The sequence below is a fragment of the Mustela erminea genome, chromosome 1 (genome assembly GCF_009829155.1).
Source record: "Mustela erminea isolate mMusErm1 chromosome 1, mMusErm1.Pri, whole genome shotgun sequence".
Classification (NCBI taxonomy): domain Eukaryota; kingdom Metazoa; phylum Chordata; class Mammalia; order Carnivora; family Mustelidae; genus Mustela; species Mustela erminea.
Window position 1 is genome coordinate 47120492 of NC_045614.1, and position 19656 is coordinate 47140147.

The 19656-nt window shown below is 46.3% G+C and overlaps 1 protein-coding gene across 10 annotated transcripts in view; it reads left to right on the plus strand.

Annotated features, from left to right (window-relative positions):
- Positions 1-19656, plus strand: part of ITPR1 (inositol 1,4,5-trisphosphate receptor type 1) — a 334496-nt gene that overhangs the window by 285518 nt on the left and 29322 nt on the right. For all 10 annotated transcript variants that reach the window (XM_032325752.1, XM_032325745.1, XM_032325771.1 and 7 more), the window contains 6 exons: positions 5350-5525; positions 9871-10035; positions 14858-15053; positions 16492-16584; positions 18002-18141; positions 18657-18822. In XM_032325752.1, coding sequence (XP_032181643.1) covers positions 5350-5525; positions 9871-10035; positions 14858-15053; positions 16492-16584; positions 18002-18141; positions 18657-18822 — 936 coding nt within the window. The remainder of the gene's footprint in view (positions 1-5349; positions 5526-9870; positions 10036-14857; positions 15054-16491; positions 16585-18001; positions 18142-18656; positions 18823-19656) is intronic.

Here is a 19656-nt window from a genome sequence, read left to right on the forward strand (position 1 = left end):
TCTCAGTCAGCCTCCCTGTTATATACATATTGGGAGACTTTGTCTCAGAGAAACTGAGAGATGGAGCCAAACTTTCACAGCTGGGGGGGGGGGGGGGCGCTAACCCTAGAACATAGATATTTTGATGCCCAGTCCAGTTAGATTATTTAGATTATTTTCCCCATACCATACTTACAGAATTAATTTCAGAGTGGAGAATTTTTAAGACATGTCTGGAATTTTTTTTTTTTTTTGGTGGGGGGCAAGGGGCTTAGGGAGGCAGGGCTTCAATGACTGAAGACTGCAGCTCCTTGGATATTTAGTCTATAAAGAGCCACGTGCCACTACTCATGCAATAAAATGTGATGTCCATGGTCTTTGTGGATATCTGCCCCCTACCCCCGCCACTGTCTCCTTCCAGCCACCTGCCGTGTGTTTTCTGCACATCTTGCCGAGAACAGGCAGACAGTCCAGGTGGGGCTTCTCTGTGTCTGCGGTTCTTCTGTTTGCTGGACAGCATTCTGGAGCCGTGCACGCCTGTGGGGACCTGGGGGCCAACAGAAGCCCCGCCACTGTCACACATCCACGGCCCCTTTTCTGACACCCTGGACTGGCTTTTGGGAGGTCTTCTCTGCTGCATTTTTCATCAGCTGTTTGGCAGATCATCTCACATACATATGTCACAACCTGCCAGTAGCCACCTTGTGTGAAAGAATGGAATGAAGAGCCCAAAAGGAAGACACCAAAACAGCGCAGGAGTTCCAGGCTTAGCTCTGGAGCCTGGTGATGTAGAGGTGTATACGTAATGAGACAGCTTGTCTAGACTTAAAGTCTACTTAAGGTCCATTTTGAAAGCAATGGCTTGTTCCTTGATGCTCAGGTATCCAACACACCCATTCAAGCAGTTAGCTTTTCTGTTTGGCCTTCGGTTACACTGAAAGCATCATTGGAGTGATTTTTTTTTTTTCCCCAAAAGTGACACCTAAACGCAAGTCTGGGGTTATTTTCCCTCTTAATGTCATGTTAGGAATAAGTGCCCCTGTGTGAAGAGATTGTGCAGGTCCACAGTACTGCAAGGCTGACATCAAGGGGGCATGTGCCCAGCCAGACTGCTGGTCGGCAGAGATGCGAGCATGAAGTGACCCATCGGAGCAACAGAGCCCAGCCCTCTTTTCCATCTCAGGGATGTCCTCATGCTCATCAGAACCCATTCTTCAGCCGTTACTTTGGATGCATTTTGCTTTATCCCCCATTTCTTTAGAAATACTTAAAATCAGTTTTACCACATGCTTTAGCCATTTTCTTCACTGGTCATTTGTGGCCACGTTGAGGGCCATGTCTGAGGAGAGGTGGTTGACAGCTCCTCTCCCCTGCAGGGGTCAGCCTCGTCCACTGGAATACCTACACTCGCAACATCCAGACTCAGTGTCTGGGCCTGGCTTTGCCACTCACTCCTCACATGACTCTGGGCAGGCAACTTCAATTAGTTTTTCTTAGTTACTCTGTTAAAAGGCACTTGAGCCCATAGTTGTAAAACCTGGATGTGGATTTGGAAATCCCTCTATAGTTCAGGGAAAAATAGTGGTTGACCCAGTCAGGATCTCTGGGACATCCTGTCTCTGGCCCATACAAGTTCAAGACCCACTGATGAGATGAGTGCGAAAGGTCCTTCCAACTCTACAGTGTTGGGTTCTCAACTCTGGGTTCCTGTTCTGGCAGTGTGGGCTGTGGTACTTCATGTGTACAGACTAAATGGAAAGCATCATTAGTTCTCCCAGGAGGGAAGAGGATTAATCTGACCTCAGGAAGCCTTTCCCATTACACAGTGACTGAGCTCACCTCAAACACATCAGTTCATTCTCAGAGGGATTTACTTTTCCTCTTGTAAGACATGCTGGGACCATCTTCTGTACTCACTACTAACCATCTTCAGGAGGAGGGTTGTATTAGGCCAGCCTTGAAATAAGATCTGGTTGGTTACCTGAGAGTATTTCTTTGACATCAGTATTTGTTCATGTTGAGCTCTAAAACCAGGATTTCCGAAATGTCCCCATGTAATGTCCCCTTCTTATGGGTGCGAATGTAGCTTTGTGGCATCGTAGGCCTGTGCCTGCCCACGATGCCGGTGGCCTTAAAAGCTCCTTTTCAAAAGAACCATTTTCCCCCATTATTCAAGAACTGATGAGTCACACAGCCTTTGAAAGCATGAAGCCTGGGGCACATTCAGATTTTTTACTGAATTTTTGAGCCTGCTATGATTAAAGCACATAGAGTACTCCTTTTTAAACATTGTCATTTTTGAAATTTTCCAATATATAAGTAATAAGAAGTTAACACACTGCCCTGTATCTATTAGCCCAGCTTTAACAACTACCAACGTTTTGTCAGTCTTGTTTCATCTATTCTCCTACTGTATTTTCTGAAAGATTTTAAATAAGTCTAGACATCTTGTTGTTTTTCCCATAAATATTTCAGTGTGCATTTCTAACTTCTAAGAATATTTCAAAATATGTATAATTACCATAACATTATCATATGTAACAGAACTAACAGCAAATCATGAAATAGCTTGTCCATATTCATGTTTCTCCAATTGTCTTAAAGATGTCTTTCTATAATTGGTTTTTTTAAAATCTAGCATTATTTTTTTTTTTTTTTTTTTTTTTTTTTTTAAAGATTTTATTTATTTATTTGACAGAGAGAGATCACAGGTAGGAAGAGAGGCAGGCAGAGAGAGAGGAGGAAGCAGGCTCCCCGCTGAGCAGAGAGCCCGATGCGGGACTCGATCCCAGGACCCTGAGATCATGACCTGAGCCAAAGGCAGCGGCTTAACCCACTGAGCCACCCAGGCGCCCCAAAATCTAGCATTATTTTTTTAACACTGCTTTTATAGTGGAGAGACAACAGGTTTTTATTTCAGCCCCTTCAGGATTTGGGTATGTCCACTCTACTGGTCCCATTTATTATACTGAGATCTCGAGGCAGTTTACAATGGCGATTAAACACTTAAGAAAATGAAAAGTAAGACACAGACTGGGAGAAAATACTTACAAAACGTATCTGACAAAAGGCTTATATCCTGAATACAAAAGAACTCTTGAAATTCAATAATAAAAAAAAAACTCAATTAGAACAGCGGGCAAAAGATGTGATCAGACAGTTCACAAGAGAATGGCCGATAAGCACAGAAAAAGATACGCAACATCAGTCGTTAATCAGAGAAATGCGAATGCAAGCTAGGATGGCATACCGCGAGAAACCTACAAGAATGGCTAAAATTGAAAATGCTGAAAAAAGAGATAAAAATGAGCAAATAATAAAAAGAAAATACCAACCATACCAAATATTGGTGACGACGTGGAGCACGTGGGACTCCCGCATACAACTGAACGGCAGAGTCACTGTGGAAGTGTGGTTGTGTCACAGCGATTAAACATACACTTAGGATCCAGAAATCTTATTTCCATGTATTTATCCATGGCAAAGAAAGACATACACCCATTCCAAGATTCGTCCTTGAATGTTCCCAGTAACAATATTTATAATAACTGCAAACTGGGAACAACCCACATACCCATTAATTGTTGAGTGGATAAGTAAATTGTGGTCTATCCGTATTATGGAATCTTACTCAGTAATAGAAAGGACAATATTAATACGCAAAATAACCTGACTGAATCTTAAAAACTTGCTAAGTGAAAGAATTAAAAAAGACTGCCTCCTAATCTGATTATCTTTCCGTTTTTATGAAATTCTAGAAAGTGCAAAGCTCTAGTGATAGAAAGGAAACCAGTGGTTGCCCTGGGGGTGGAGATGGGCAAGGCAGCAATGGCAAAGAGCACAGGAAACCTTTTAGGGGAACAAAAATGTTTGTATCTTGATTGTGTTGGCAGTCGCATGTGGTAATATGGCTCTATATACTGCCAAAATTCATCGCATTATAAGCTGAACATCAGTGGATTTTCTGTGGGTTTTTTTTTAATTGGTGATTAAGGACCATCCACTTCAGGGGCATACACAGTCCAGCCATTTGCAGTGTCACCTTAGGCCCGATAGGTAATCCAAAACCCAGTTTCCTCCAGAGGAAAATGAAGATAATCATATGCTGTTGGGAAGATCACATAAATGATAATCAACGTAAAAGGCTTAATAGGCTATCTCACCACTCTTAAGTGCACGAGAAGTGACATAAGCCTCAATATCCATGTCTTCCCAGAGTTCTGAAAAGCTTCTGCCTCTCTGTGCCTGTTTCTAATCAGGTTTTCTTTTGAAGGATATCAAAAGGGAAGAGGTAAGTGGTTGGGAGTGGGGCAACAGTTTCCAGAGAGAAAGTGTCTCCGCGGCATGAGCAGAATGAACTAGGGCAGCCAGCAGGCTCGGGGAAGAGCTGGGACTCGCAAGGGGGTCTCTTTCCTGGGTGGGGCTTCGATCCCAGCAGTTCTGGAGAAGTGAAACTCCTTTATGTAAGTGGCCTTCATCGTGGAGTGCTGCTTGTTTACATCTGAAGGAGACTCAAGATGTGACAGCATTTGAAATAGGGTTTTATTTTTTTTTAATGAGCGTTTTACAGAACTATATTTTTAGCCGTGTTGGCTCATGTTATATAACTAAGCCGTCTCGTGGGACACTCTAAATAGAACTTGAAATAGCAAGAGATGACAAAAACTGGTATAAGCTCTTTGACTACAAGGATAATCTAATTGTAGGATGATGTTAATGATACGGAAGTTGCCTTCCTCCTTCCCTTGGAGAAGTCTGATTCAGGCAGGGGACCTGCAATTTTCCTTTGCGTACTTTTAATAGAAATTAGAAGTTGAGGCTTCCAGTCTGCTTTCCCGAAAAGTGAAATGTGATACGGAGATGAGTTTTATTGATTGAACAGATTCATTTGACCAGCGCCTGCGGGGTGCTGAGTGCTTCTCTTGGGGAATTTGGTTGGGAGGAATACACCTGGGGTGGGGGGGCAGTTAGGGTAGGGGTGGAGGGGAGAGAAAGACAGGTGAACTGACCACCAGAAAATAGTGTTCTGTAGGGGTGACTGGAGTGGGTATGGAGAACCCAGAGAGGGAGGGGCGCCTGGCACGGTTTCCTGAAAAGGAAGGGGGTTGGGGAGGTTTGGGGCAAGTTGACATCTCAGCTAAAACCTAGGATGAAGAGGAAAGGGAAAAGAATTTCCCAGGTAGGAGGAACATGGGTCAGGGCTTGGAGGTGAGAAAACATGGATGTGTGATGTTCCATCTGGGGCACAGAACTGGAGGTGAGAGTTTGGACAGTAGGGCCAGTTGGAGGATTGCAGAAAGTGTCTTTTGGTCCATCACCTCTTACCTGGTGAAAGCACTGATCTTTGAGAGCCCTGCCTTGTCTTTGCAGGAACGCTGGAGCCACACTGGTCCGGACTGCTGTGGACAGCCATGCTCATCTCTCTGGCCATTGTCATTGCCCTCCCCAAGCCCCATGGCATCCGGGCCTTAATCGCTTCCACAATTCTCCGGTTGATATTTTCGGTTGGATTACAACCCACGTTGTTTCTTCTGGGAGCTTTCAATGTAAGTCTGAATAACTTCATAGCCGCATTCTTGCTGACATGCAAACAGGAATGCCTTCCATTCTGGTTCCTGGGATCTTGGCCTGGGCTTGCAGTGCAGCCAAAGACTGTTCAGGTCAGGTGTTAGAAAAGCAGAAGCAAGAGCTGTGCGGGTGGACGTCTCCCTCTTAACCTTCTCACGGTACAGTGAACCTCTTAATCTATTACCCGGGCATCCACGGTCTCCTTTTTAGGAACTATCCCTCCCAGGAGTAAGGCAGGAAGAGGGAGAGCAGTGGAGATAGAAATTAGTTTTCCCAGTCAGGTCAGAGGCTTGGTGGGACAGGAGATTTTAGCTGAATGGTCAGATACTGGTGGTATAAGTCAAATGGTCAGATATTAATACAGCACACCCACTTCTGGTGGGGACCACACAGAGCCAGGAGAAGAGGCAGGAGGACTTGTTCAGACAGAAGAGGAGCAGGTAGAGAGGTAAAGAGAGAATCAGGGTTATTTCAAAGTCAGCGGGGACATTTGGAAGTTCTCTTCCACGGTAGTTGAAGGTTAGACGCCACCTGCACGTGTAGGGAGAATTCTGAGGAAATACAGATAGCCAGTGCAGGACCATAGATATGAGAGGTGTCCTGGTGAACGGAAGCAAAAGGTTTGGACATGGGAGGGAGTCTGGAGATCAAAACCTGCTTTCCAGAGGTTTCGGCCCCAAGCATATCAGGAAGCTGAGGTTACTTTACAGAAATAGAAATCCTGTTGCAAAATAAGGTTAATAGAGTAATTCATTGCAGCAATAAATGTCCTCAAATGGGTATGCAGATGGCAAAGACAGCAAGGACACTGGGAGAGGAGGGACCACTTCAAGCTGACAAGCTCCAGGGGAAGAGGCTGGGGTTCAGCTCTGCCTTGAAGAATGGCCAGGACCAGGCCAGAAAACAGGTTTGGGAAGAGCATTCTCCTGTCGGCCCCACAGGCCAGAGCACTGGAGAAGGCCCAGGACACTCTCAAGAGACAGCCAGCAGTAGTGTTCCCCTCCGCTGTGGTTCAGGGAGGGACACGCAGGACCTGCTCCCGGCACAGGTCACCAGGGCACCGTGTGGTAGGGAAGTGTTTCCAAAGACTGACTGCTCCATGTTGATAAGTCTTAGGTGAGAAAGAGGTTCATTGGTCAAATCCATGAGGGAGAGGCTGGGTTAAACAAAATTAAAGGGTTTATACTGTAGGATTTCTGAGAGACTTTAACATGTGTGATAAGGGTTATGAATCTCCAAGAAAGGGAAACCACGCATCTCTGTTTCCTAAACTTACTTACTTGCCCACATTTTAAGTATCACTTGGAATTAGTGTTGTAGAATACAGGTTGGAAAACTATTCCCAGTAGTAGGAAATGCCTTGAGTTTTTTTGAGCAAAGAAATGGCATATACAAAGAAGTATTCTTGGAAAAATACCCTCATGTAGTGGCATGTTATGTGGATTCAAGTGGGAAGGACCAGAGGCAGGAGGACCATTCTGGACACCCCCAGCAGAGCTTTTGACTAGGTGTGACAATCCTGGGTCTTGGTCATAATGTGGAAGGAAGAAGGAAGGTACAGATGTCAGAGCTGCGGAGCTTAGGGTCACGTGTTGTGGGACTGGAGTCAGAGCCTCACACCTCAAAGCCTTTTCTCCAGGTCAAGAAGGTAGTATTGTCTTGATGGGGTGATGAAGGAGGCCACCCCAACTCCAAATTTTCAGTCACAGGTGACTAGGAAAAGAATAATGCCACTAACTAAAGTGGAGTCATGCCGAAACCTAATATTCAAGGTGAAAATGCACTTAAATTGTTGATTGACTAGGCTTGAGATGACAGGGCAAACCATTCATGTTAGCTGTGGCATTTGGAAGCATATGACCAGAGTGACAAGGACTGACCAGTGTTACATAGGGAAAGTAGGTATTCTTCACTGGTGTAGGTATCATTAAGAAGGAAATACAGAATAAACCAAAAAACAAAAGGGAAAACTCAGTATTTCAGAGATTGTAGACTTATGTATGGGCTTTTCTTTTCTTTTTTTTTTTTTTTTTCTGGTTTCTCTGGGCTTTAATCATTTCACAGTCATCTCTTCTTTAACATAAATCTTTTGGGGGAAAGACTCAAATTAGGCAATTACCACTTATAGTAACATCTGGGTCGGGAGAGCCGAAATAACTGTAATAAATAACCAGAATGAGAAAAGGGGAACACTCACATGGAGCCTACAGGAGATGAGAGCAAGAGTCATTGCGGACGGAGAAGGAGCAGTGGATATGCAAGGGCTGGGGAAGGACAGGGTGGTGTCCTGGCACCCAGGGGCCGCCAGAGTGCTGGGGAGAGGGGTGGCCCGCCGAGCTGTCTTGTTGCAAGAGCTGGGATTAGGTGCTCAGGGTTGACACTGCCGCCTGCGCCCCGGCTCAGTCCTTTGCAGACTGGAGGGGAGCGGCTACGCGGGAGAGGTGGGGCCGGAAGCCAGATGCTAGACTCATGAAGCAGGGTCGGTAGGAGGTGGGGACGCCGGGCCAAGACCGTGAATACACATGTGCTACTGAAGCAATGGAGGAAACGAGGGCAGAAGTCGTGTCAAGCGGAAGAGTGGCTTCAAGTAAAGCGAATTGCTCGGATGAGACACGGGGGGCCGAGGCATGTCTGAGGTCCTGCCATGTTAACCAGAGCGTGGCCTTTTGTTTGTTTGTTTTCCTGAAACCCCGTCTGCACAGATCATCCAGATCAATGGTACTTTCTCAGTGAGAGATCCTGGACTAGTGATGGGTAGGAGATTAGAGAACAAGTACTAGGGGATTGGATGTTTATCCTGAGAAAGCCTCATGTTCCCTGTGGGTGTTGGCTTCCTCACGTACCTGATTGCGGAGAAACTCCCTTACACGGACCCGCCGGATTAACTGGCAGGATTCCCCCAGCACCTACGGCCAAGGCAGCTGGGGGAGCAGAAGACGGTTTTACCAAGTACATCCGAAAACCTTTCTCTCCAGCCTTCTCTTCATCGGAGTTTTTCTGTCAGTGTGTTCCTGGAGATGGACTTGGAGGCATGGGGTTTCTGTTAGAGGTGGACTGTATTACAAAGTAGATCAAACTCCAGCTGCAAGTGTTAAAAAACCAAATCCATGCCAGTTGAACCAAAGGAGAAAATGCATTGGTTCGTGGGATTGAGAGATGAAGATCCTGCTGTCAGGGGCTGCTGAATACAGTGGCCCCGACAGTGGCCCCGACAGTGGCCTCAGGATCCAGTTCCGTCTCTGGGCTCTGCATCAGTTGTGCTCCAAGGTGCCGTGGTATGGCAGGACGGAGGTCAGCAGCTTCAAAGCTTACTTTCTCTTAGGTTCAAGGTCAGGATGAAGCAATAAAGTTGTCTTTTTTTTTTTTTTTAAGATTTTGTTTATTTATTTGACAGAGAGATCACAAGCAGGCAGAAAGGCAGAGGGAGAGGGAGAAGCAGACTCCCTGCTGAGCAGAGAGCCCGATGCAGGGCTCGATCCCAGGACCCTGGGATCATGACCTGAGCCGAAGGCAGAGGCTTTAACCCACCGAGTCACCCAGGTGCCCCAATAAAGTTGTCTTTTGCTGCAATCCCAGGAAAGCTCTCAGTGGGTCTCACGGGTTCCGTTGGACCATGTGACTATCCCTGAACCGATCCCTGTTGCCAGGGCAATACAACAGCTGATTGACTGGGGTGCCCCCCACTCCCCACTGCAGATTCCAAGGACTGACACATGGAAAGGGACGAATCTCCGAAGAAAAATTATTATTCCCAGAAGGCGGGCAGGGAAGCAGAACTCATCCTGAAGTCCCTTACTTTTGCTTCCCCAAGAAAATTATTTCCTCTATGAATTCAGGAGCAGAGAAAGACAAGAACTAGCTGCTTCTCATTAAATTACAATCCTTATAATGCCCAGAATGTAACAGAAATTCAGAAAATGCTTTTTATTTATGCTGATCACAGGGTTCGTAGATTGAGGTGACTTCTGTGTTTGACTAACTCATATAAGAATGTTAGAAATGATTCATATCTCATTTCGAAAATCATAATTTCAGTATGTGTTAATTTTGTTTTTGTCATATACAAATGCCACTTGATTACTGTTGCTCATGAAGTTATTTGAGTACCACATACTGTGTAATATGCCTGAAAAGCAAAGTAACGATATGACTTAGATCTGCAAAATGGTTCTGGGCGGGTTCAGTGGGCACTTGGTGCAAAAGGAAGCTTCGTTTGGGCACCATAGCGGAAATACCATTGCGTGAAAATGGCCCTTGGCTGTCACGAAGTCTGCAGTTCAGCATGGTCTGTGCTTATCTGGCTATTCCTGTCATTATTCTCAGGTCTGCAATAAAATCATCTTTCTAATGAGCTTTGTGGGCAACTGTGGAACATTCACCAGAGGCTACCGAGCCATGGTTCTGGATGTTGAGTTCCTTTACCATTTGTTGTATCTACTGATCTGCGCCATGGGCCTCTTCGTCCACGAGTTCTTCTACAGTCTGCTGGTGAGTTCCTGGTACGGAAAGATTTTACATGTTGAAAACGAGGAGTGTCCCGTGTCTCTCTTCACAGACCCCTCCTTTTAATGGTGATTGGTGTGTCTGGTCTAAGAAGGTCAGGTGCATCATTTCTGAGATCTAGAGAAGGAAGCCCCCCAGGGAGCAGGGCAGCTGGTAAAAGATCAGCTGGTGTGTGCTTGCGTCCACATTGGACCTTTTACTTTCCGGTGGTAGACAGCACCTGCGGTCTGGATCAGGGGATGCGTCCTCCACATGCATCTCTGCTTTCCTTGCTTTCTTGGACTCAGCCAGCGCTTACTGAGGAGAATGTTTTTGAGACTGGCATCTGACAATTCTCATGGGATCTGCTTCCCAGGGAGAATATTTAGTGACGAAGTAAGAGGAGGAGCTATTTTCAAAGTCCCAAGATCCGGGACAGTGACCTCAATAGATTTATTGGTCCGGGACACCTTTTCCCTGGAAGTTATTTTGTTCCATTCTCAGTCAAGTGATTAATGTTTTGATAGTCTATAAAATGAGTTGGTTCAGTCACCTTCTTCCGAGCAGGTTTTTAAATTATAGACCAAATAGCTACTTATTTTCCCATCATTAGGGGGAGTCTAGACCTGCAGAGTTGTAGATAAGAAACCTTTGCCTTGTACCTACATCAAATGACAGGAAGCATGAAACTGACCTGTCTGCAAGCAAAAGGATCCATAACCAGACCAGAAGAATTAAAATGTGAGGATAAAAAATGATCCAAGCCTATGTGTTGACTTAAAGTGAGGGACTTACTTGCGAAGGATAGAGCGAGGAAAACTCTCCTGAGAGGTATCCTCCATGTCGCCTCTGGACCGGTGACACACTGGTTCTGTGCCTCAGTTTCCCCATGTGCAAAATGAGAACAAGCTGTCCCCCTTCCAGGGCTGCCACAGGGATTATCTGCAGCTGTGCACATCAGGGCCTTAGAATAGCACTACCACACAAGAAATGCTTAGCAATTCCAGCTATTATTACTGTCTTTGTCATCGCTTACTTCCTCTGCCATCCAAAACACCATCAAGAATTCACCATTCAGGTCATCAGGATTAGCTCATTCCATTAGTGGTAGATGTTGGCAGGCTGAAGGAAATGGATTGTTTTGCCTCATTTTAAAATAGGTCTGGCTATAGTTTGAGGTTTTAGGCAGAGAGGTCTCTGGATGTACTTGAGATTGCCATTATTTGGCCTATTTTGGTCACTCTATCAGAAATCTTGAGAGCTCCCTATATACCTCTGAGCCTTTCTGTCTCCTACAATAATGCCCCTGGATAAGGATCGGGGTGTGGAGTCAGGGAGCCCCGGGTGCTCCCGGGCAAGGAGGCAGAGCTCAGTAGGAGGTCTCCCACATCCCTGCTGATGGATCTCTCCCAAGACACAGGAGATTCTTCCTCAGACAGCGCCATCTCTTCCTGGGAGGGTTTGACTTCGCCTACATTCTGCGTCCCTTTGGCTTCATTTCCCTGCCTGCACCTTCAAGTCCTCTGCCTTTGGTCTTTGTGATGCTGGTTGGTACCCGAGCTAGATGCAGGGCTGTTGTAGTGAGACAAACCAGTATCCTCTCTGCCCTTATAGGCTCATGGTCTACAAGATCATCGTTACTGCCATTTAGGGAATGTTCCCCCATGTGCCCTTTTTATACAGTCTCTCACCATGACTTCTGAGACAATGTCTGCAAGTGACAGATGGTGAAACAGGCTTGGTTAGGTTAGGTAACTTGCCCAAAGTCACCTACTAAGTGCCAGAGACCAGAGAGGAGCTGAGCTCTGGTGACTGCCAAGTCAGCTTGTGAGCCCAGCCCTGAACTGCCTTTCATCTGAGCTCGTGAAAAAGTCCCTACTTTGGTGCGGCTGGTATTTCCCAGGGCAGTTCACATTCTTGCTTTCACGTTTCTCCTCCGTCACAGAAGCAGTACCCCGAGCTGTCGGTGCCACCTGGGCTCAGCTCGCTTTCAGAGAACTCACCAGGATCAGACTAAACAGTGGCTGGATGCCCCTCCTGTGTGCTTCTGGCCCGTGACTTGTGGTCTCTGGTGACATGCTACTTTTGGTATCAAAAGTAGTGTTTAACATGTTTACCGAGAATCACAGACAAAGGACTAAAACCTGTGACAGAAGGGAATTGGAGGGGCGCCTGGGTGGCTCAGTGTGTTAAGCCGCTGCCTTCAGCTCAGGTCATGATCTCAGGGTCCTGGGATCGAGCCCTGCATCGGGCTCTCTGCTCAGCAGGGAGCCTACTTCCTCCTCTCTCTCTGCCTGCCTCTGCCTGCTTGTCATCTCTCTCTGTCAAACAAATAAATAAAATCTTAAAAAAAAAAAAAAAGAAGGGAATTGGAGAGTTAACTCCAGCAGGGAAAAGCCACATATCCCGGGGTTATGAAAGCCCCTGCCAGCAGACCAGAAAAGGACAGTGGGGGCCCAGACTGGCTGAACCTGGTCTCGAGCCTGCGTCCAAATGTGTCCTTAGAAAACGTTAACAGCCCAAGATGAAAATGTGTCAAGTTCACGGATGGGCAGGTAACAGGAGGAGAAATCCATATGGTCAGTAAACATGGAAGAATGTCCAATTTACTGCTAAACACAGACGTGCTAATTGAAACAACAGTGTGATCCCAAGCTGTACCTGTGATGTTTGGAAAGGTTCAAAGGGCTAAGCATGTTCAGGTGTTATGACCGCGTGCTCTAGTTTGTGGCCCCCATCCCCCATCCCCTGACAGTGTGGATCAGTACAGCCTTCTGGAAAGCGATGGGGCGATATGTTTCTGTTGCAACATTTGACCCAATAATTCCATTTCTGGATATTCTCCAAGAAGAAATAACCAGATAAGTATGTATAGAGGCAAGGGGCAAGGTGTTTATCACAGCATTATTTTTAATGGCGTGCAATTGGAAACATCTTGACTGTTGTAAAAAAAAAAAAAAAAAAAAAAAAAAAAGTAAATATTTTGGCTAAGTAAACTGAGGTTTTTTTCTGTACAGGGACATTCTAGGTGATCATTTCTGACACAGAAATTTTCATGATTGCTTGATGAAAGAGACTGACCATATGCCAGGATTGTGGTATATTGTATCTATTACATTTTTCCAGTGTAGCTCTTGCAGAAGAAATAACTCGAGTAGATGGTGGGGTTATTGGTGATTTTGGTTTTTCTTTGTGCTTTTTTGTGTTTTCAAAGTTTTCTCCATTGAATGTGTGTAACTTTCCAATTAGAAGAAAGTTTTTCCTTTATAAAACAATGCTTGTCCATTATCTTCAAGTCAGAAATCACAGATGAGTGAAAAAAGCAATCACTTGCCATCTCAATGACTTGGTGGCTACAGAATCTTACAGGTCCTCCCACAGAACACAAGTGTCATTTATTGTCAGAAGTTGCTCTCACTTGCTGCTTCATGGTAGGTTGCTGGAAAATATTTAACCAACTGCAACAGCAACATAAGCCTTTTGTACTGTTATACTGACCGAACGCCTCTTTCTTGCTTCCTTCCCTTTGAGTCTCCTATTATACCCAGTGCCCTGCCCAAGGAAGGTCTCAGGACACAGATTGGCCTTATGGAGGCAGAAGAGGTAATTGACCAGAAAATGAACTCAGATGTAAAACTATAAATTGGAAGGGACTTGGACACCAGCTAGTTCAGAGAGGTTACATGGTTTGATCTACATGTGACTACAAATTAAAACCAGAGTCAGGATTCAAACCCTTGTCCCCTGACTCACTTGGCTGTGCACTCATGCCCCAAAGCCTTGTGGAAGCAGAACTTCAGAAGAGTCGGTGTCAGCACAGAGGCCAAACTAGAACCCTGCTCCAAGAAAAAGCCCACAGAACTCTCCTCCACGGCTCTGTACTCTTCCCACAGCCAAATACCTGAGAAAACTAGCCATCTGTATCACATTCCTAGAAGTACCTACAGGCCAACTTCTTGCAAAGAGCAAGTAGTCTCTTAGTAGAGGGCGAGCCTAGACTGTGAGCCCACAGAGCTCGCAAGGGGGCTCTGCACCCCACCCTCCACATTAGGGAGATGGGAAGGGCTTAGGCTCCCCGGTGTGTTACTACCACCAGGGTCCCTGCCATAAGCTGTGTGACCTGGGCCCAGTCCCTCCATCAGGAAATAATCATTACTATTTATTGTGTGCACACAGCACATACATGCGGCTGTCCGCAATCTCCCGGACACGGTATCCATTATGTAGCTGTTGTTCACAGCAGCTCCCTGTCCTCCCTTCTGTAGATGAGGAAACAGAGGCTCAGGGGGAAGGAGCGAGAACCCAGCTCACCGTCCTGATGTCCTGTGCTTGAGCTAAGGCTGCATCTCACACTCCAGAGTCCCTGCTGCCTCCTGCTGTCTGCTGGACGGAGCCTTCCCTGTGGGACTCCAAACTCCCTGAGGACAAGGGCCAGGGTTGTCCAATCCTGTATCCGGAGTGGCTGGCCCTTAGCAGAAACTCAGCTACTACTGCCTATGCGGACACATGCCGGGACCCTCATCCTTTGCTCTCCTTTGCCTTCGCTGAACTACCCTGTACTTTCTCCATCCCCAGGACCTCTCAGCTGTCTGAGTCCCACCGGAAATTACTGCTGCCTCTGCCCACCTTTTCTATGCTAATGTTCCCCATCTCAGTTTTCAGGAAGAAAAGCAAGTATAAAGTGTTAAGATAGTAGAATGCTTTTGTGTTTGTTTCTAAAAGGGTAAATTCTCTATAAATCGAGTTTTCATTATGAGATTTTTGTGTACATCTAACATAGAGGCTTCTTAAAACTGTCCCATTGTCTTCTCTTTGTTCATTTTTAAAGCTTTTTGATTTGGTATACAGAGAAGAGACTCTGCTTAATGTCATTAAAAGTGTCACTCGCAATGGACGGTCCATCATCTTGACAGCAGTTCTGGCTTTGATCCTGGTTTACCTGTTCTCAATAGTGGGCTATCTTTTCTTCAAAGATGATTTTATCTTGGAAGTAGATAGGTTGCCCAATGAAACCGCTCTTCCAGGTGAGTTTGAGATCTTCCGATCTTTTTAACGTTAAGAGGACAGTTCTTGCTCCTAGGTGAACAAAAGAGAACGATGACTTTAGCAATGTAGGTTTCTCCCTGGCACTCAGACGATGAATTCTGATTCCAGGGCTTGGTTCTCGCTTTATTCCAAGGGTGGTATGGTATGTGTGATACTGAGTGTAAGGGTCCAGAGCCTACATTTATCTTACTCACTAAAGTCATATTTTAAACTAATGCAACTCATTTAAAAGGAATTGGACCCTGTGTATTGAAAGCATAGGGGGATGCCTCCCTCTGGCTTGGTAAAGCTCCTTCTAGGAATTTATCCTTAAAGGAAAAACCTGCTGCCTATTTGTGTGGAAACAGATGTATATGGAAGAATTTCCGCTGCAGCGTGAAAGTGGAAGCAGTGTAAATGTAGGATGTTCCATTAGGTTATGGTCCTGTGGGGGGCATTCCCCTGCAGACAGGGCCCATCTCTGTAAACCTTCAAGGAAAAGCACTCACAAAGCTGTGGTGGGAAATTGCAGTAATAACTGTAATAGGATCCACATATTTTTTTAAAAGATGAAAAAGCTCATATATGTCTTTTAAAATATGGAAGAATATTACCTCCCCCCAGCAATGGTTATCTCTAGGGTTTTTTTGTTTTTGTTGTTGTTTTTGTGGGTTTTTTTGTTTGTTTGTTTTTTGTCTTTTTTTATGATATGTAAATTTGACAGTGAGCTTACATTATTTTTATAGAGAGCAAACAGAACTCATTTCCACTTTTGAAAATGAAATAAAATGATCATATACTTGAGTTATCACCAAGTATACCTTGTCTCAATTAAAATAGTTGAACACCATTAAGTAAAAGGTTACTGGGTTGTTTTGTTTTGTTTTGTTTTGTTTTTTAATCAGGGAGCCAGAAGCCCCGAGTCTAAGGAAGAAACTTGAATTACTATCACTGGCTAAGCCAGGCAGCCTTGTTCTCCCAAATACTTCATTCTTGGCATGTAACTCCAGCTGCCAAGTTGACTCTAAGTGAAATTTGCTGCCAACCATCTTAGGGTTCCGAACTAAACTGGTCTGGACCTTAGATTTTCACTCCTGCTCACTGATGCTTTTTGTGCAGACTTGGTGTAAATCTTGCTGGAGTCTGTACATACAGTAGTATTTGTCGAAGAGTTTCAGCTGTGTGTCTTTAAAGTTGGAGAGGTGCTATTTAAGTGCGATATTTCTAGTAAGCCTACAGGAATTGACATTTCTGGCTCCTTTCCCATCCAGATCACCAAATGAAAGTGTAAATTGCATCTCTGCCTTGAATTTATATGCAGGAATGTAGGGTGTTATTTATGTAAAGAATTGTTTAATCAGCCGTGAATTGGGGACTTCAAACATTTTAACCATATGCTGCCAGATTGTTCATCATAAAATTTCCTCTCTTTCCCAGAAGCCGGAGAGAGTTTGGCAAGCGAGTTCCTATACTCTGACGTGTGTAGGGTGGAGACTGGGGAAAACTGCTCCTCTCCGGCACCCAAAGAAGGTAGGACCTTGTAGGCTTAAGCCCCATGTTAGTGTTAGGCTTCTCTAGAAGCTGAGATGGCTTACATGATATTGGAAGCAGATTTACTCTTCAGAAGCAAGGCTAGTAGGAGAGGGGAAAGGCTGGGAAAGCGGAGGGAGATAAAGGGAAAAGAAGGCTATGTGGGAAGAAAATACCCGCTTGGCTGATTCGACCGCTATTTACTGGGTGCCCCTATTTGCCAGGGACTGTGTTGTATTCTAAGATACAACGTTATCGGGGAGGGAGCCAGCAGGCAGGCACCTAGGGGATTATTAGACAGTATGTGAAATGCTAGGAATAAGGAGGGAATACAGAAATAGGCACCTGGCCTAATACTGGAGTAAGAGTATCACCAAGGAGGTGGTAGTTAAACTAAAACAGTAGAATCTTGGACATTGGAGGAGGGTTGGGTGTTCCAGTTAGAGGGAATAAGGTGTTCAAAGCCTTGGAAGTAGAATATAGTGTGTTGAAGGAGAAAATGATCATGAGAAATAGTAGTAGCGAGAAATGAAGCCAGAGAGGTCAACAAAAGGCTAGATCACGAAGAATCTTACATGTTAGGCTGAGGAGGTTAAACTTTACCCAAAGAATAAATTGAAGTTGATGGGGGAGGGGCACCTGGGTGGCTCAGTGGGTTAAAGCCTCTGCCTTAGGCTTGGGTCATGATCCCAGGGTCCTGGGATGGAGCCCCACATTGGGCTCTCTGCTCAGCAGGGAGCCTGCTTCCTCCCTTTCTCTCTCTCTGCCTGCCTCTCTGCCTACTTGTGATCTCTGTCTGTCAAATAAATAAATAAAATCTTTAAAAAAAAAAGTTGAGGGGGGAGTGGGTGAGCGATAGGATAAGATCTGTTTTAGCAAGACCATTCTGCCTGCAGTTGCCGAAAAGAACAAGATAGGCAGCAAGACATGGTTCTTCCTCCAAAAATTATTAGGAATGGACAGTGTCTAATACAAAGCTATTCAACCAGGGGACCTGCTGTAAAATGTGGCTGGATTTAGCCAGTGAGGAGCCTGGGTGCTGTGGGATTACCCTCAGCTGAGAGATGAGATACTCATGACTCACGGTATTAAGCAACTCAGCTAAGGTCCAGTGCCTGCTCAGAGCTGGGACTGGAGTTTAAATCTGAAAAGGATAGTGATTCTCTTGGATTTAATATAGGGAAAGATAATTCTGACTTGGCTTGAGAAACTAGCAAGAGTTGGGTGAGGAAAACCGAATTGTCCCAGGTAACATCACCTTTTTGAAAGAAATTATGTGACACTTGGTTCCTTAGTTTTAACAGTTCTGTCTTGTTCCTGCGTGTAGCTGGGGAGCTGGCACGCAGGGAACGCCGTCTCGGAACCATGGTCGCTCTTTGCCCACACGTAAATCTGTTGTTACTCACCGTGTTCACAGAGCTGGTCCTTGCGGAAGAGACGGAGCAAGACAAAGAGCACACGTGTGAGACGCTGCTGATGTGCATCGTCACAGTGCTGAGTCACGGGCTGAGGAGCGGGGGCGGAGTAGGAGACGTGCTCAGGAAGCCATCCAAAGAGGTAGCCGGATCCGAGGGGAAGGGACAGCAGAGGGGGCGGGGCGGGCGGCCAGAGCCCGAGGCAGAGAGCACGTGTGGAAACCCAGGACAGCAGAGCTGGCTCCCTGAGGCTCCTTCCTTCCCCTGACCTCCTGGAACGGGCAAGCTCCCTGGCATCTAAGGGGCCCCGGGGGGGGGGGGGGGGGATCTTCCATTCTCTGCTTGGTGCATGGAAATGCCTGTTGCCCACCCCCAGCCGGGTCCGGCCTTCGTGAATACACGTCCAAGACCCCTTAGATGCCAGGGAGTGGCTCTCAGGCACACACCATGCGACACCAGCAGAACCAACCTTCGGTACAAAGGGTGTGAAAAGAGACAGGTGTGCTGCCCAGTTGAACTTGTGACAGAGCAGACCCATGGGGTGAGGGTGAGCCATGAAGGTTGGGCCCATTGAGGCCTTTTCCCTCCTTCCCTGTGCCCTGCAGACCAAAGTTTACCTGTGGGGTGACCTCACTGATAGAGACACCTCTTTTCTAGGAGCCCCTCTTTGCCGCGAGAGTTATCTATGACCTCTTGTTCTTCTTCATGGTCATCATCATCGTCCTTAATCTGATTTTTGGGGTCATCATCGACACCTTTGCTGACCTGAGGAGCGAGAAGCAGAAGAAGGAGGAGATCTTAAAGACCACGTGCTTTATCTGCGGTGAGTGTGGTGGCCCGGCTGTCGCAGGAAAGCCCGGCCCCACGGACTGGAGGGGTGGTGTGCAGGCCTTGGGCAGCGAGGGAGGTGCTGCCGCCTCCTCAGGCCACTGGGCCCCTGGTGCTGGGGGGCCGCTCCCCAGCCTCCCTTCTGCTGGGGGGTGTTGGCAGCCGAGGGACCTGGAGCCACAGTTCCTGGGGCCAGTGTGTCTGCAGGATTGAAGGTTCCCGTGGCAGATATACAAGCGCACATAGTTTGAAATGAATGTGTCTGGGGGACTTTCGTCTTTGGAGGCTGCAGAGCATCTCTTGGTCCCCTGCTAAGTAACTAGACTCGAGATCTTTCATCGGAGCCAGGCTGTGGAGGTCTCCGCTGCAAATGGTATCGGGCATCAGACGAAAGAATATTCCTTGCCTGGAGTGTGGTGACTGTGCTCAGAGCCTGGGCTCAGGACTCAGACCTGGGTTCTGAGTCTCTGCTGCTTATGGGTCACATAATCTTGGTAGTCGCTTCATTCTCTGGACTTTGATTTTCCATCTGTAAAATAGGTATAATAGTATGTCCTTCCAGGCATTATCGTGGGGCTTAGAGAGCTAGTCCGTGCAGCACTCCTAGCACAGACCCCGCACATTGTAGGCGCTCCGTGCTGAGTGGTAGAGGGTGCATGGGGTGCCCAAGAAACCATCGTCGGTACAGCCACAGGAGGTGCGTGGAAATGGAAACCAACCACGTGGGAATGTGGTAACTGAGTGCTCATTTCACAATTATTCCTAATATGGTTATTGTGAATATAGAAATTTCCTGCTGGTACATCTACTCCACAAAGAAATGAGCATT